The 16,620-nt window shown below is 39.8% G+C and overlaps 1 protein-coding gene across 1 annotated transcript in view; it reads right to left on the bottom strand.

Annotated features, from left to right (window-relative positions):
- The window catches only part of TTN (titin), a 285,365-nt gene that overhangs the window by 65,478 nt on the left and 203,267 nt on the right, over nucleotides 1–16,620 (bottom strand). The window contains exons 225-254 of the mRNA XM_081002634.1: nucleotides 16,266–16,565; nucleotides 15,868–16,170; nucleotides 15,392–15,766; nucleotides 14,992–15,294; nucleotides 13,957–14,256; nucleotides 13,568–13,864; nucleotides 13,191–13,475; nucleotides 12,814–13,107; nucleotides 11,796–12,095; nucleotides 11,359–11,667; nucleotides 11,083–11,273; nucleotides 9,773–10,202; nucleotides 9,146–9,454; nucleotides 8,291–8,439; nucleotides 8,174–8,203; nucleotides 7,936–8,065; nucleotides 7,521–7,820; nucleotides 6,797–7,114; nucleotides 5,922–6,218; nucleotides 5,381–5,680; nucleotides 4,361–4,675; nucleotides 4,075–4,223; nucleotides 3,472–3,622; nucleotides 3,100–3,381; nucleotides 2,175–2,477; nucleotides 1,781–2,083; nucleotides 1,394–1,675; nucleotides 935–1,234; nucleotides 510–812; nucleotides 81–389 (exon numbers count right to left, since the gene is read on the bottom strand). Coding sequence (XP_080858760.1) covers nucleotides 81–389; nucleotides 510–812; nucleotides 935–1,234; nucleotides 1,394–1,675; nucleotides 1,781–2,083; nucleotides 2,175–2,477; nucleotides 3,100–3,381; nucleotides 3,472–3,622; nucleotides 4,075–4,223; nucleotides 4,361–4,675; nucleotides 5,381–5,680; nucleotides 5,922–6,218; nucleotides 6,797–7,114; nucleotides 7,521–7,820; nucleotides 7,936–8,065; nucleotides 8,174–8,203; nucleotides 8,291–8,439; nucleotides 9,146–9,454; nucleotides 9,773–10,202; nucleotides 11,083–11,273; nucleotides 11,359–11,667; nucleotides 11,796–12,095; nucleotides 12,814–13,107; nucleotides 13,191–13,475; nucleotides 13,568–13,864; nucleotides 13,957–14,256; nucleotides 14,992–15,294; nucleotides 15,392–15,766; nucleotides 15,868–16,170; nucleotides 16,266–16,565 — 8,217 coding nt within the window. The remainder of the gene's footprint in view (nucleotides 1–80; nucleotides 390–509; nucleotides 813–934; nucleotides 1,235–1,393; nucleotides 1,676–1,780; nucleotides 2,084–2,174; nucleotides 2,478–3,099; nucleotides 3,382–3,471; nucleotides 3,623–4,074; nucleotides 4,224–4,360; nucleotides 4,676–5,380; nucleotides 5,681–5,921; nucleotides 6,219–6,796; nucleotides 7,115–7,520; nucleotides 7,821–7,935; nucleotides 8,066–8,173; nucleotides 8,204–8,290; nucleotides 8,440–9,145; nucleotides 9,455–9,772; nucleotides 10,203–11,082; nucleotides 11,274–11,358; nucleotides 11,668–11,795; nucleotides 12,096–12,813; nucleotides 13,108–13,190; nucleotides 13,476–13,567; nucleotides 13,865–13,956; nucleotides 14,257–14,991; nucleotides 15,295–15,391; nucleotides 15,767–15,867; nucleotides 16,171–16,265; nucleotides 16,566–16,620) is intronic.

Raw genomic sequence — 16,620 nt, 5'->3', positions numbered from 1 at the left:
AAAAAAAAAGGGACTTCGTGTTCAGAAAATATATCCACTTTGGCCCTTTAAAACCAATTAAAACATCATGTTCTGCTTACCAAGTCTGTCCTTGACTTCAACTGGATCACGAACATTAGCTGGCTCGGATTCTCCTGCCCCATTGACTGCAAAGACTCTGAATCTATATTTGGTACCCTCAGTGAGGCCGGTGACATTGTATTTTGTCTCAGGGCAAGAATCTGCTGTATGGTTGGCTTTTTTCCACTCCTCATCTCCATCCTTTTGGTACTCAATGAGATAGCCTATGATCTTGCCTCCTCCATCATGACGTGGTGGTTGCCAGGACAATTGCACTGAACTTTTAGTTTTATCCACTGCTTCAGGATTAATTGGTGGACTTGGTTTTACTGTAAAAACGAAAAAACAACAACACCCCATTACATTGGAATCATGAATCTGAAAAAGAGATTAATTTGTACCAAGTAATATCACAAATATAATACATGAGAAAATGTTTTATAATATACCGATTGGATCCTTAGCGAAGAATGGTTTTGAGGGTGGGCTAGGATCACCAACGCCAATTTCATTTTCTGCTGAAACTCGGAATTCATATTCACAGCCTTCAAGAAGATCTGTTACCCTGAACTGAGTATCTGGGTAAATATGATCTTTGGTGGCTCTTCCCCATCGAGTAGACATAGTTTCCTTCTTTTCAAGTATGTAATTGGTTATTGGTTTTCCTCCATCATATGGCTTCTTCCAGGTAACTAAAGCAGAATTTTTGGTGACGCCTTTAATGATAGGTTGCTCTGGTGCAGCAGGAACACCTGAAGAAATAACGTTTTCAAGTTTTAAATCCATTTCATACAAAAATATAATATGAAAATACAAGTGAAGTAGAAATATGGCGAAGACTTAAGTAAAATGAATTAGCAAATAAACTACATACTGAAACGATCCTTGGCCTTCATTTCATCAGATATTAAAGGATCACTCATGCCATACAAGTTCTCAGCATAGATTCGGACAACATAATCTCTTCCCTCAAGTAATTTAGGGACTTTGCACGTTGTCTTGACATTGGCTGACGTGACTGGCATCCAGAGGTCTCTGTTTGCATCTCTCTTCTCAATAATGTAATTTGTAATTGGACTTCCACCATCATCCAAGGGAGGTTTCCAGGAGATAACAAAATGATCTTTAGTAACTTCATCAAAAATAACTGGCCCCACTGGTGGTTGAGGACGATCTGTTTAAAAGTAAAAGAAATATATTTATCAGAAAAGTTCTTCACAATGTGCATTAGGTTAAATGTTATCATGTGATATGCCATCCCACCCTCATTTGATCAGCTCTAATTCATACCACATGTGGAAATAACTTATTTTAGCACTATAGCAATACTTACCAACTACTGTAACTTGACAGAAACCTTTTCTTGTTCCCGAACTGTTTTCTACAATGACACAATATTTGCCTGAATCTTCACGGACAGATTTCAATATCCCCAAACAAAGAGTAGCTGGCGTAGTCTGGATCTTTGTCCGTTTGTCTTCTTTCACAGAAATGTCATCTTTGAGCCAGGTAATCTTTGGTGCTGGTTTGCCTGAGTAACGGCCGGTCAGACTGAAAGCTTCTCCTACACGGACAGTGAGCTTCTCTCGGATATCAAGTTCAAGTTGTGGAGGAGCTAGAAGTATTGTTAAAGAAAAGAAGAATCAGTGATATCTATAAAAATTCACAGATCACCCAATGCACATTTGGTTGGTTGGTTTGCTCCAGAATGGAAACTTACCAATTTCATCTTTGCATGTGATGGGTTTCGTAACAAATGATGGTTTGCCTTGTCCCACAATATTGCAAGCGCTCACGCGATACTCATAAGTGTCACCTTCTTTCAAATCTTCAACTGTGTATTTTCTGTCAAGCATTTTCTCTTTTGTAACTCTGGTAAATTTCTCTTTCCCAATAAGGCGGCTTTCCAAAACATACATGGTTATATCAGAGCCACCGTTGTACTTAGGTGGGTTCCAGGTCAGTGTAACAGAATCCTTCGTTACTGCTTTGACTTCCAGATCCTCAGGCCTTTCTGGCACAGCTAGAAATAAACACATGCACCATGTTAGGTACTTTTTTCAAGGCAAATTCTCCTCATCAGTACTGAAAAAAAATAGACAATAAAGTCTTACTTATTGGGTCTCTGATTAAAATCTCTTTTGTTGTCTCCACAAATGGGCCCATGCCAATCATATTCTCAGGTGCAATTCGGAAGAAGTATGCTTTGCCCTCAATCAGCCCCTGAACTGTTGCATTCTGCCTGGTGACCGTATATGTCACTGGGGTCCAAGCCCTGTGGTCTGCTTCACGTTTTTCAATTACGTAGTTGGTGATAGCTGAGCCACCATCATCTTCAGGAGAAAACCACGTAAGTTTGCATGAGTCGTTGGTTAGGTTCTCAGTAAGGAATGGAATGCCAACTGGACCTGGAACATCTGTGAAGGAAATAAATACAGTAGAATGGTTTTAAGACGAACATTTAACATTTCTGTAATTGGAACCCAAATAATAACATAGATGCAATAACATATTTATAAAAACATATCTATATATTTCTATAACCCCACCCACTCATATAATATACCAAGGCAGTGCACAAAAGAAAATATTATAAAACAATACAAAGTAATCACAAGAATGACTGGCTCGTCTAAATAAAGGAAATTAAACAACTGAATAGGCCTGTCTGCATAAGAACATCTTCCAAGAGACGTCTGAAGGTTAACGGGGAGGAAGTCCACTGATTCTCTGTTGGAAGAGTTTTCTGCAGTATGGGACTGATGACACACTAAGGTTTCTGAGACATTGGGAACAACTAACAGCCCTCCTACAGATGATCTAAGTCATCAAAATGGGACAGAAGGGAGCAGACACTTCTTGTGGTATCTTGGACTCAAGTTGTTCAGGGCTTTGTACATGAACGTTCATCCTGATCCAGTAACATATGGGTAGCCAGTGCAAATGCATCAACAAAAGTGTGACTTTCTGCCATTCATCCATCAGCCATCTGCCCTCATCAGCAGTCTAGCCATCAGCAAGTCAGCTTTCAGTGCTTACCTAGCACATCAACAATAATAGTCTTCTTTCTTTCTCCACCGGCATTTTTAGCGAGAAGAGTGTATAAGCCCTGATGGCTTCTCTTGCAGTTCTTTATAACCATAGAGGAACTAATTGCAGTTTCCTCGATTTTAGCCTCCTCTGGGAGAGCTCTCTCATCCCTCTTCCAGGTAATTGTTGGAGGTGGCTTTCCCGAGACATAAGCTATAATGCGGATCACTCCACCAGCATGGACAACGATTCTGTCCTTCACATGAGCATCAAGCATGAGATCAGGAGCAACTGAAGAAACAAACAATATATTTTATATTTAGTTTCTATTCTTTTACCCACACAAGAACAAAGAGAGGCTGTTTTTATCCTAAGACATACCTATTCTGTCCTTTATTTCAATGACTTCAGTGACATCTCCAGGCTCTCCAATACCAGCAGCATTTATTGCTCTGACTCTAAATCTGTAGAAACCTCCTTCTTTCAATCCTGCCAAAACAAACTTGGTCCCTCTTATTTCTTTATCTTTTGCCTGAAAACAAAAAGAAATTTTGTGTCTTTGGTGGAATCTACACACATGTTAAAGACGCTGTGGAAATGCTTTTTCTAAAAAAACGTTTCAAAAAATACATTGGATTTTGCATAGCTCACCGGCACCATCTAGTGTCACACTTGTATATTGCACTTTACAACACAAAACGTTTTATTTGCAGCTGTGTACCTGAGTCCTTTCATTCCTTCCTCCTGAACCTCCTTACTTCATGCCTCTCCCCACACCACATCACTTACCTCCCTCCCTTATCTTTCACTCATGCTACCATTAAAACCCACCTACAGGGAAGGGGAACAATGGGTTTTTGCTGCTTCTAGGCCACACAGATGAGTTGGTAGCCCTTTCAGTGATTTGGTATGTTCCTCAGTATGTTCAATTATGGAATCGACATAATGTTTCAAATAAATTTTCAACGGCAGAATTTCACCTACCTTTTCCCATTCTTCTTTCCCTTCTTCTTTAAATTCAACAAGGTAACCAGTGACTTTAGAACCACCATCTTTTAATGGAGGAGTCCATTCAAGGTCAACGGAAGATTTTGTCCAATCAGTAACTTTTGGAAATGGAGGACCAGGTGGAGCTGGGGGAAAAAAATTATTGCGCCATTCTGTCACAAGACTGTATATTTATTATTTCTCAAACATATACCATCTATACCATCTTTTAGTATATTTCCCCCTTTCACACCAAATAAATAAATAGATCTTGGTTACTTACAGATTGGGTCTCTTGCAGTTATTGGATCAGACGGCATGCTTGGCGGTCCAACACCAGCGGCATTAATAGCATAGACACGGAACTGGTAATCTGAACCTTCAATAAGGCCAGGTACTTTGTAAGAAACTCCCAATGTCATAGGTTTAATAGGATCACGGTTAACCCGTGTCCATCTCTTTCCAGTGGTCTCTTTACGCTCCAGCCAATAACCCGTCACAGGGGAGCCTCCATCATATTCTGGCTCTTCCCAGTTGACGGTCATCGAGTCATGTGTGACACTGCTGACTGTTGGTTTGTCACAAATTCCAGGAACAGCTAGGGAATAAAGTACACCAAGAGTAAAGCAAAGCTCTGGGGGCCACATAGACCACTTATATATGGTATTTATGCTATAGCCTTCATCTGAAGTTTCCTTTCCCAGTCTTTCATTAGCCCCTACAGAGACAACCTTTGTGAAGTAAGTAGGGCAGGGCTATACAAAGTCCCCCTTTTTCTTTGTTATACGTAACTGTCAAGTCCTAGAATCCTGTGCTAGAGCCATGGCTGAGCATCTTCAGCCTGAAAAGCCCTTTTTACAGTAGCTCTGCACCAAATGCCAGCATTTTGTATTTCTTGGAATAGCGGAGCTGATGAAGGGTTCCTTTGCCACAGCACTGTGCTTCATTGTGTCCAGCAGAGCACAAGATTGCACTGATAATTGAACGTTTTATTATTTTATGGTGAAGAAAGGCAAAGATACGGTCTATACTGTGCTAAATACAATCTAAAATGATATAAGTACAGATTCAATATTTAACATTTAAAACAGATATGGTTTTAAGATAAAACAGAAAAAATAGCCACAAAAGTTCTATTTCTGAAAAGCTTTTAAAAACTATTATAGACATTTTAGCCATACAGAAGATTTAAAAAAATATCAATTTTAACTTGGGGCTCTCATACTATCTAATCAGATTACTTACGTTCTGCTTTGCCAATAAATATAAGCGCAGGTGATATTTTAGATAACTGTATGCTTACTGAATAGATTTCTGGCAGTTTCAGGTTCACTATCAAGAGGTTCCCCAACGCCATATTTATTCTGTGCCATGATGCGGAAGATGTATTCATGCCCTTCTAGTAGTTTGGGTACTGTGAAGATGCATTCTTTAGGTTCATTGGTAACATGGACCCAGGTCCTTCTGTTTGCTTCCCTTTTTTCAATAACATAGTTAGTTATCTTAGATCCACCATCATCTTTAGGAGGAAGCCAAGAAATTGTCATCTGATCGGCGGAAATAGATTCAAATTTAATGGGTCCTTCTGGTGGTCCAGGGCGACCTGAAAAATACATTTTATAAAACATTAATTGTTGTCAAAGTTGAGTGTTATATTGTTGTGGTTGGCATCCAGCTATCTCGGGAGGAAATGGAAGAGTTTGCCTTCAGGGATGAAGCCAAACTATTGGAGAGTTACGGCGCCTGCTGTGGCTGCAGAGACTGATAACAGGAGAGACATGTTTTGAACATTATATAACAAACAGTAAATTAGGTTGCCAATGCCAAAATACATTGATATTTACCTAGCACATTCAGCCTCATCTCCTTTGAATCTGTTCCAAAGTTATTGACAGCAGTTATAGTGTACAAGCCTGTGTCTTTTCTGCGAGATTGCTGTATCAGCAAAGTACAGGAATTTTCATCCACAATCTTGTTGACATGTTGGTCATATAGCACTGGCAATTTGTCATCAGGTTTCTTAGGATGAGCTTTGACCCAAGTCAATGTCGGGAAGGGGACGCCCTTTATTTTGGCTACAATCTTGATATCTGTCCCTTCTTCTGCCTCCATAAATTCTTTGAGTTCAATAGACGGAGGGCCTACAAACAAAAGCAAGCAAAAATTATTGAGCCACTATGAATGCAGAAGTCAAAATGCTTTGCATTGCAGGCACATGATGTCTGCAGCCCTGTGCGGGGCAGACCGTGGAAATGAACACAAGAGATTGATACTGGGTTGAATTAGGCCACAACTTCCTTCAATACAGATACAAGTAGGTTTGGCTAAGGCAATGGGCATGTATCCATCATCAATCAACCTATGTGCTGGCTGATAGGGACCCAATTTGGGATGACCCTGTGCTGGGGAGTTGCCCCCAACATGGACTGGGTGCCACGACAGGGCATCATTGCAAGAGGCATATTGGCCTATCATGTGGGCTCTCAGACAGTCACCCCTCCTGGACCCCTTTAGCGGGGTACCTGTTCAATGTAGCATTCAGCCCAATGTGAGGAGGGCATTGCCATGTGACCATCCCTTTGCCTGGCTGTGTGGGAAGATGGCAGATCCCCTGGGACTGGCCCACGGCTGCACTGTGTGACAAAAACACTGCTCCCCCGGAGCCCCAGGTGAGTGGATATTTGAAGTGCAATAACTACTAATGCTTTGCAGCACTTACATGTCTGATCTTTGACGACGACTGGCCCAACAGTAGCTGACGGTCTGCTTGGACCTGCTTCATTCACTGCTTTCACTCTGAATTCATATTCGTCACCTTCTTTAAGGTCTTCAACAGTAAACTTAGTTTCTTCCACATCCCGTCTATTGCACTGTCGCCAGGCTTCCTTCCCTTCACCAGTACGGTCCCAGCGAAGGCACTCCACATTATAATGTGTTACGGGAGCACCGCCGTCATTCTTTGGAGGTTTCCATGTCAAGCTTACCGTGTTCTTTGTTATAAGACCAATCTTGAGCTTGATAGGCGGGTCAGGAGGATCTGTGTGTTGTTGTTTTTTAAAAAAGGAGCAAAGTAAAATGTAAGTACTGCCCTACAATAAAGTATCATTAGTAAAAACAAATGTCCCACTTTGCTACTCCCTTGAAGTATTTAAGTATTTATTTTCAAAGAACCTGCAATCCAATATCTGCTGAGGAATGATACTCCCCAAACCACTGAGATTGTTTCAGGATATTTAGTTGAGATTTTAAAAGTCAAATTTAAAACTATTTAATTTTCTTAATGGTGGCTACTGAGTCTTTCATATGTTTTATGTGTTTAATATGTCTGGATTGCCAGTGTTTTATGGATGGTTTTCTTTCTCTTTTATGATTTTATTGTCTAAATTTTGCCAACAAAGGCTGAATGAATGCATGAATGAATGTCCCACTTTGATTTAACTTACGGATTGGATCCCTCGCTGTGGTCCTTTGAATTGTATCTGCTGGGGGTCCAACACCAAAGCGGTTTTCTGCACGTACTCTGAAGAAGTATTGTTGCCCAGCTATGAGATCAGGAATAACCAATGATGTGCCAGCACAGTTGGGATTAACTTTTGTCCAGGCTTTTCCTTCAACAGTTCTTTTCTCAATAATATAGTTTCTGATTCTGTCTCCACCATCATTGTCCGGCATTTTCCATGAAAGTTTACAGCTGCATCTTGTTATGTCACTTACTTTCAGGTCTTTTGGTGGTCCTGGAACATCTATTTCATCATGAAAACAGATTGGAAAAATCATTATATGGGGTTTTACAGTATATGAACTTTTGTATCACAAAAATTAGTGAAATGGTGCAATATTAAGATTGATTAGTCTTACCTAGGACATTCACCCTGACATTTACAGTTTTCTGTCCTGCTTTATTCTTTGCTGTAATAGTGTATTTTCCAGAATGACCTCTGTTACATGCAGGGATAGTGATCACTGATGTGGTATCAGTTGATTCCACCTGCACAAACCAAAATAAACTTACTTAGCAATAATAATTAAAAAAGGACTTGAAAAATGCAAATATTAGAAGCAAAATAAGCGAATTCAAATATAAGCTATTTTTTACCGTAGCATCTTCAGGTATGTTATGTCCATCCTTTAAATAAAGAAGAAATAGTAAATACACACACACACAATACTTTAGCTTGAAGTTCTTAACAGTTTACTTTGTTTTGTCACTGACCTTTACAGCTTTCTTTGCATCTCCTTCAAATTCCCAAGTTACTTTGGGAACAGGACGTCCCTTAATAACTGCTGGAATTCTGATTGTTGTACCAGTACGGCAAGAGAGTAAGTCTTGTGCTCCAACATCAATAAATATTTCTGGCTCCTCTGCAAAATACAAATAATATATCATATAAATAATATAGTCAGAATTCATCTACATAAGTTCTCTAATAGGGTAAACTTATGCATGTACAGTAGACTCAGTAGTAAGTCTTGCTGACATTGATGGATCTTTCTTCCGGGTAAATGGGTAGGCTTGCAGCCTCAGTTGTGTATTATTCTCTTGATGATAAACAAAGATATCAAGATATATACTTGTTTGAAATGTATACTGCCCTTTAGCAAAGCTTTACAAAAACATGACAACATATAACACCAAAATATAATAAATTAGAACAATGCATGAAACACCCTAGTAAAAAAAACAAAAACAAAACCCTTGCTGGCCCCAAATCCATAACAATGTTGGTGTCAGGTGGGCTTTCCGAGGTGAGAATTCTATGAATTGGTGCCACCACTGAGAAGGATCTCTCTTTGATCACTATCTGCCTTAACTCATATGGCAGGGACACTTTGAGAAGAGTTCCTTCTCAAATGTATGCAGAATAATCTAGCTCCAGCTTCTATTGCTATCAGATTGATGTTGGGATTTCCCTTGTACCCATAACACCCCCCAATAAGTTTTCTTTACTCTTGAAAACTCTAACGTTTCAAGGAATGGACAGCCATTCCTGCATTTCAGTTTTCAAATCCTTTGATTTTTCTATGTCTACACGTTCGAGTGGAAAGAATTATTTCCAACAATCCTTACCTTGAACTTCCTTGCATGGTATTTCTGCAGTGCAAAGACTTGGCTCAGATTCCCCTGCAGCATTTACAGCCTTTACTCTGAATCTGTACTTTCTGAGCTCTTTCAGATTGGGTACAACACAATCGCAGGTAGGGAACAGCTTGTCCGGTTCATTCACACTCTTCCAATCTAAACTACCTTCTTCTTGCATTTCGACGATATATCCTTTAATAGGACTGCCACCATCTTTTTGTGGAGGTTTCCATGCAAGAGATATAGTTGAGTTGGTTCTGTCTTTGACATCTGGGCATGATGGTGCTCCAGGAGGATCTATTGAGAAAATGCAAAATGTACTGCCGTGAGGACTATGCCTCCCTTGTTCCATTGCACAACACCCCTTCATTGAAGTGAATGGAAAGTCTATCAACTATACAGTATTTCATTGCACAAAATTAGGAACATTTGCTATTTATCATGATAATAGGCACTTATAAAATGAAGCCTAACTCATTAAATATTTGACTTCAAATGCAGAGCTCTTGCACTGAAATCACAGAACCTCTATCAAATCAGGTTCAGGACAAATTGAACAAAAATTACAAAGTTGGCATTTTGTGTTACTTATTGCTTCCTTGTCTTTATACTTACAGATTGGATCTGCAGCTTCATAAAGATCTGATGGCTCACTGGGAGGGCCAATTCCAGCAATATTCACAGCCATAGCTCGGAACTGGTATTTCACACCTTCAATCAAACGCAGTACATTGTATTCCAGTCCTTTCACTGCTGGTTTTGTCACTGGAGCTCTGTTGACACGCGACCAGTAGACACCTCCTTCTTCTTTCTTTTCCAGCCAATAGCCAGTAATTGGAGCTCCACCATTGTCTAGTGGAGGTGTCCATGTTACCAGCATTGATGACCTGGTATGTTCTGTAACCTTTGGTTTTCCAGGGGGTCCAGGAAGACCATAAGGATCCTTAATAACTACCTTTTCGGAAAGGCATTCGTCACTTGTCCCAAACCTGTTAACGGCCCTCACTCTAAATTGATATTGTCCATTTGTTGCCAGTTTATAGACCTGAAAAGTAAAAGAAACATGATACATTATTATTTTTTAAAATCAGTTTCATATCAATTCCCTGTGTTGTTTCCAGGACTTTAAACAAAGAATAGCCAAAGGTCACCTCACAAAGGAGGGCAACAAAGGTAGCCAGTGGTGTGGAAAACAAGACTTAAAAAGAAAGGATGAAGTAATTGGGTTTGTTTAACTTGGTGGGGAGATGTCTGAAGGGGAGCATGTCAACATATTACAAATACCTGAGGAGATGTCATACAGAGGGCATAAACATCTAGATCTCATAAGCTAAAGGAGGGCACGTTTCAGTTGAACATTAGGAGAAACCTCTTAAAAGTTTGACAGTGGAGTCAATGAACATTGCGTTCTTCTTCACTGGAGGTCTTAAGCAGAATCTAAACAGCCATCAGTTGGGAGTGCCCAGGTTCTCATTTTCCTGCACTGAGCAAGGGATTTGACTAGGCAGACCCCTCAAACTCAAAAAGGACCCGTCCAACTGTTTGATCCTATGATATGTGTAAAACCAATTCTCAGAACTGGTTTTAGTGTATTTTGGATGTTTTCCATGCAGTTAGATGCCATCATATGGACATCTTAAAACAGTTCTTGAAAAAACCACCTGCTTGTTGCTCTGATGCTTAACAACTCTATACATCATTGGCATATCTGCACCAACTGCTACTAACCCGACTCTGAAGGGAGTGAAGTACCATTCAATACAGAGTATAGGAATACCTATTTTGGCATTAAATGGAAGGCAGACGTAAAAATAGGAAATCTGGAAGATGAACAGTGTTAACATTCAGCTCAACAATTTTATAAATGGTCATTTTTCATTTAAAGACTATTCCTTTCGCCTATGAAATCAAGATTGAAGCATTACCCCAAATCGTCTATCCACAACAGTGCTGGATACTTCCTCCCAGTCAGACTTCTTTTTGCTCGCATCACGCTTCTCAATAATGTAGTGTGTAATCTCACTGCCACCATTATCGAGTGGGGCATCCCAAGTCAAACAGCAAGATTCAGCTTTAATATCCGATACGGTGAGATTTCTCGGTGGAGAAGGACGATCTAAATAAAACCAATTTAGTATTGTGTTATGGTAGAAATAAAGTAAGAAAACTTTGGCCGTTTAAGCAAGAAGCTAGATACATACCAAATACTTCAACGTGAACATTGCGGTATGCGGTGCCAAGACGATTAGAAGCTGAAACTGTGTAAGTGCCTTTATCATTCCTAACTGCTGCAGGCATGCTGAGTTCAGTTTTCGCCTCTGTTCTACTTGTTTCCTTTTTGGTGATCTTAAGGGCATCTGATGTTTTATCAATAACAACGTCATCTTTAGACCATTCAATCTTTGGCATTGGAAGACCTGTCACGTCTGCTGGAATGTTGACTGGTTGCCCTGCCATAACTTTGATAGTATCTCCTCTAACAGATAGACGCAATGTCACTGTGGGAGGTTCTGAAAAAAGAAAATGAATGCAAAAGTGATTAACCATGTAATTCTCAAAAATATAGTGAGGCCTCTAGCAGACACCAAATGTTCACATCTATAGGTAAAGTGTACACATTTATATTAAAGAGCCTCACCTTCATCATCCTGTATGACTACATTAAGGGGCAGTGATGGTTCACTTTCTCCAATCTCGTTGACAGCCTTGACTCGGAACTCATACATATGCAGCTCAGCAAGATTGTCCACAAGAAGGGATGTAGTTGGACAGAGTCTCTTATTGACTCTTTCGAATTCATTTGAGTCATGTCTTCTTTTGTCAACAATGTAGCCGATGATGGGGCTGCCACCATCATTACGGGGAGGCTTCCAGTCAAGTGTAACAGAGTTTTTTGTTCTCTCTGTGTACATGAACCTCTCAGGAGCAGTTGGAGGACCTGTTGTGGCAAGAATGAAAAATGAGAAGTTAAATTTGAAAAATAAACCCTTGTTTTTTCACGTCATGTTTACTGTGCAGCAGTTTCACCAGCAAACAAGGTAAAAATATATCGTTTTATTTATTTCGGTTTATATCCCCCTGCCTCCAAGGCTAGGGACATGCAACATGCTATTTAAAGAGGAGGGAAGCTCTGCAGATGTTTACTGAAACCCACCTCTCCACCCTCAGTTTAAAACTGTCATTAAATACTAAATTAAATGGGACAATGCTATACTAACTCCAAAATGCATTGGTGCGACTCCAGTGAATTGCTGGAAGTGGGAAAGAGGTGTGTGTAGAAATTGGATTTTGTAAATCTAGAGCAGCTACAGAAAAGTTTTACATCAGAGCATCTTCGCATGCAACATTTTGCCCTTGTAGGATTATTTTCTTTTTTTTTAAAAAAAAGTATTTCCACACAGAAATGAACATGGGAAGCACTAGGTTTTCAGTTATCCCGACTCTAGAAAAGTTCTCTTTCAAGAAACTGACATGTTCTGGGTTCAACTGCAAGAATGTGCACGCACGCACGCGCACGCGCGCACACACACACGGAGTGTTGTGATGATAAAGGATATAAATATATATTTTGAATGGTGTTAAAAGTTGAAATTACGGGAGGGGGATCCTCTGTTCCCAAGTGTTCTGATGGTTTTTATCAATACAAGAAGTTTCACCTTTGGGGTCAACAGCAAGGAGAGGTCCCAGTTCAACAGGTGGTCCACAGCCAAACTTGTTCTTGGCGAAGACACGGAACTTATATTCTTGTCCTTCAACAAGACCTGTTATATCACACTTAGATCTGTCTGTATCTACGGCTAGTCTCCATGTATGCATTTTGGCATCTTTCCTCTCTACAAGGAAACCTATGATCTCACTTCCTCCGTCATCTTTGGGATCATCCCAGTTAAGTAGACACATCTTTCTATTTACCACCACAGGATGCAAGTCAGTAACCGGACCAGGAACATCTGGAAAAGAAGACATGAGATGTAATTAAGGAAGGCCAAATACTTAATATATTCATCGTTTTACTCTATGTAGCATTTCTTACCAAATATTTCTGCTCTGGTTGCAGCAAATTTAGAACCACTTTCGTTAGTGGCAGTAATCATGTATCTTCCGTGGTCTTTTCTGAGTGCATTTTTGATAAACAGCTCAGATGAAGTGCCAACATTTTCAATCACAACTCGCTCTTTGTCAACATCTGCATCCTCTAAAGTCCACACAATTGTAGGGGTAGGTCGTCCAGTAACAACAGCAGGCAGTTTAAGAGCTTGACCTGCCAATATCTGAACTCCTGCCCTGACAGAAATATCAAATTCAACAGTGGGAGGCTCTGTATAAGGAAAAAGAGAGAGAATTAATTAATTTACAATCCCACAAACTATTTCACATTAGATTTCATTTTAAATTACATAATCACAGTACCTTGAGGCTCTGCAACTGTTACAGGTTCTGTCTCTCCAGGAGGTCCTTCCCCAGCAACATTAAGGGCGGTAATACGAAGTTTGTAATCTGCACCTTCTCTAATTCCTTTAACTATATAGCTCCGAACCTTAATAGGTCTTTCTGTGCAGCGAGACCATTCATTTGAGCCGACAAAATTCTTGTAAACATGGTAGCCAGTGATTTCACTACCCCCATTGTATAGCGGAGCATCCCATTCAACGTCAATAGATGTTGAGCTTGTATCAACAATTCTTGGAACAGGTGGGCCAGGAGGCACTAAAAGAAAAAAATACATATAAAGAGAGATTAATAGACTGAAAACTTCCCTTTTCAAACTAAGGGATAATATTATCTATCTAACAACTTACATATTGGGTCTTGTGCAGTTTTAGGATCTGAAGGGGGACTGAATTTGCCAAGGCCAGCTGCATTTTCAGCACAAACTCTAAAAACGTAAGTTAGACCTTCTAAAAGTCCTTCAACTCTAGTTTCCAGGGCATTCACACGCTCTTTGTTCACACGAGCCCAGTGGGTTCCATTGATTTCACGCTTTTCAATCCAGTATCCCAAAATGGGGCTACCATTGTCTTTAGGCTCATTCCACTTAACCAACAGACTACTGCTGGTTGGATCCTCTACTAGAGGTTTATCAGGTGCATCAGGAGGACCTATAAAAAGAGGATATGCAAATGTTAGTGGAGCTTACCAAATCATACAGAAATTTAATTTGTTTAATGCCTCTAATTTTCTCCTCCACCATATCTTTACTTGGAGGCTTCAGTTGCAATATGCAGCCTGATCTTATTCACAGTTACTTGAAATGAAGTGCCTTCATGATATGTAAATATTATCTCTGTGTTATACCCTAAATGTGTAGATTTGCATGCTTGAAACTTGGAGAGAGTGCGGGTGGGTTTTGTGTATATGGAAAGAAAATGTGTGTTTTTCACAGTTCTTCTTTTTCTGCTTTGTATGTACGAATTCATCTGCAATTTATTTTACTGGTGGATTATTTAAGCATTTGCTTTTGTCAATGATGATCTTACCAGCCCAGTGTACCCATATATCTCAAGGATTTATTATTTGTAATTACCACCCACTTCACACACTTTAAGACACAAGGAGAGAACAGAATAGAAAAGTCTGATATGGCAAGTTTTACAGTCAACTAGCATGGATTGTCTTAGCTTTTTCTTTTTCTTTTTAGGATGTTGCACTCAGATGCAACAATCAGCAAATGTAATTTAGCCATTTCCTTCTGCAAGGTTTTTCTGCTGGGTTATTATAGAATTAAAGTTTTAATGTTAAAGTACAATATGAGTGTAAGGTAATAATGATGATGATGGCAGTGCCTTTTGGGAAAAATGAATGAAGCACATATTTAGATAGAGTACAAGACTTACTGAACGGATCTTGAGCTACAACAGGTTTTGAAAGACATGGAGGTCCAGCTCCTACTCTGTTCTCAGCTTTCACACGGAATATGTATTCCTTTCCTTCAATAAGTTTAGGCACATTATATTTGCAATGCCTAAGCGTTGAAGTAACGGTAACCCAGCCAATGTCGGATTTTGTGTTGTCTTTCTTTTCAAGGACGTAGTTCAATATTTCACTTCCGCCATCATCAAGAGGAGGCTCCCACTTGCAAGTGATGCTATTTTTACGAACCTCCTCAAAAACAAAGTTGACCGGTGGTCCAGGTGTATCTGTTTTGAAAACAAAAATAATGAGCACGACTTTGCACATGTCACTTCAAACATTTTGAAGAAAATGTATCACACACCATTATGTATAAGGGCATACCTAACACATTGACTTCACATGAAGCTTTCGCAACCCCGTGATCATTTTCAACTCGAATAGTATATGTGCCATGGTCTGGTCTGATTGAATCCCGAACGACCAGTACAGAATCTCCTTGTCTGTGGTTGTCAATGCTCAAACGCTCGGGCAGGGACAAGTGGAAAGGCTCATCTTCTTCAACTTCACCTTTCTTCTTCCTAGTAACCTTGGTAACTCTCTTCTTAATTTCTGTTGGCTTAACAACTTCATCATTCCATAACCAATCAATAGTTGGGTAAGGTGACCCTGAAATGTGTGCTTCAAGTGCAATCTCAGAACCTTGCTTCACCTCCAGGCCAGCCTGCAGATTAGCACCGAGGAAAACTTTTGGAGCCTCTGTAACCATAAAAATATTGTTTTAGTTTATATTTGATACTGTAGCATACAGCAGAATTTGAACACTTGCTAAAAATGAATAGGTAGTTTGCAAAACATACCAACGGGATCCACTGCTTTCACCAGAGGAGTGACATTAGAAGGTCCGCTGACACCGGCAGCATTCTCTGCACGGACACGGAACTGATATTCTTTGCCTTCCTCAAGACCTTTCACAGGAGAAGTCAAAAGAGGAACCAAAAAGTCATTGCATCTTTCCCACTTCTCTCCTCCTTTAACTAACTTTTCCAAAATGTAGCCCATAATCTTGGTTCCTCCATCATACAATGGTGGTTTCCACGTGAGTGTTACTGACTTCGATGTTGGATTGTGAACCTCAAGGTCAATAGGTGGATCTGGACGCTCTGCATATTGAAAATTTAAAAGAAAATGGATAAATAGAAGGCACAGAGAAACCATTTGCCTTTTTCAGTCTTGATGATCATAAAAAAGAACTTACGCTTTGGATCTTCTGCAATCACTGGATTCCTCAGTTCAATGTATTCACCTCCTCCGATTTTATTAACAGCTTTAACGCGGAAGTAGTATTCACCATTTTGTATGAGATCCTTCACATTCCATGCCAATTTGTTCTCACCAGACATCACTGGTATGTATGTTCTCCTACCAGCTTCTCTTCGCTCCAGCACATAATGTAAAATTGGAGTGTTGCCATCAAATTCTGGAGGTTCCCAGGTCACTTTACATGAATTTTTAGTTACTTCACTTGCCTTAATACTATTGCATGGTCCAGGCACACCTAATTGAACAATAGGTACACATGTAGCATTTAATAAAGTAAATTGGTTTGAAAA

Source organism: Podarcis pityusensis, assembly GCF_964106645.2.
Source record: "Podarcis pityusensis genome assembly, chromosome: 1".
Taxonomy (NCBI): domain Eukaryota; kingdom Metazoa; phylum Chordata; class Lepidosauria; order Squamata; family Lacertidae; genus Podarcis; species Podarcis pityusensis.
The sequence above is the reverse complement of the archived record's forward strand: the minus strand, read 5'-3'. Positions and strand labels throughout refer to the sequence as shown.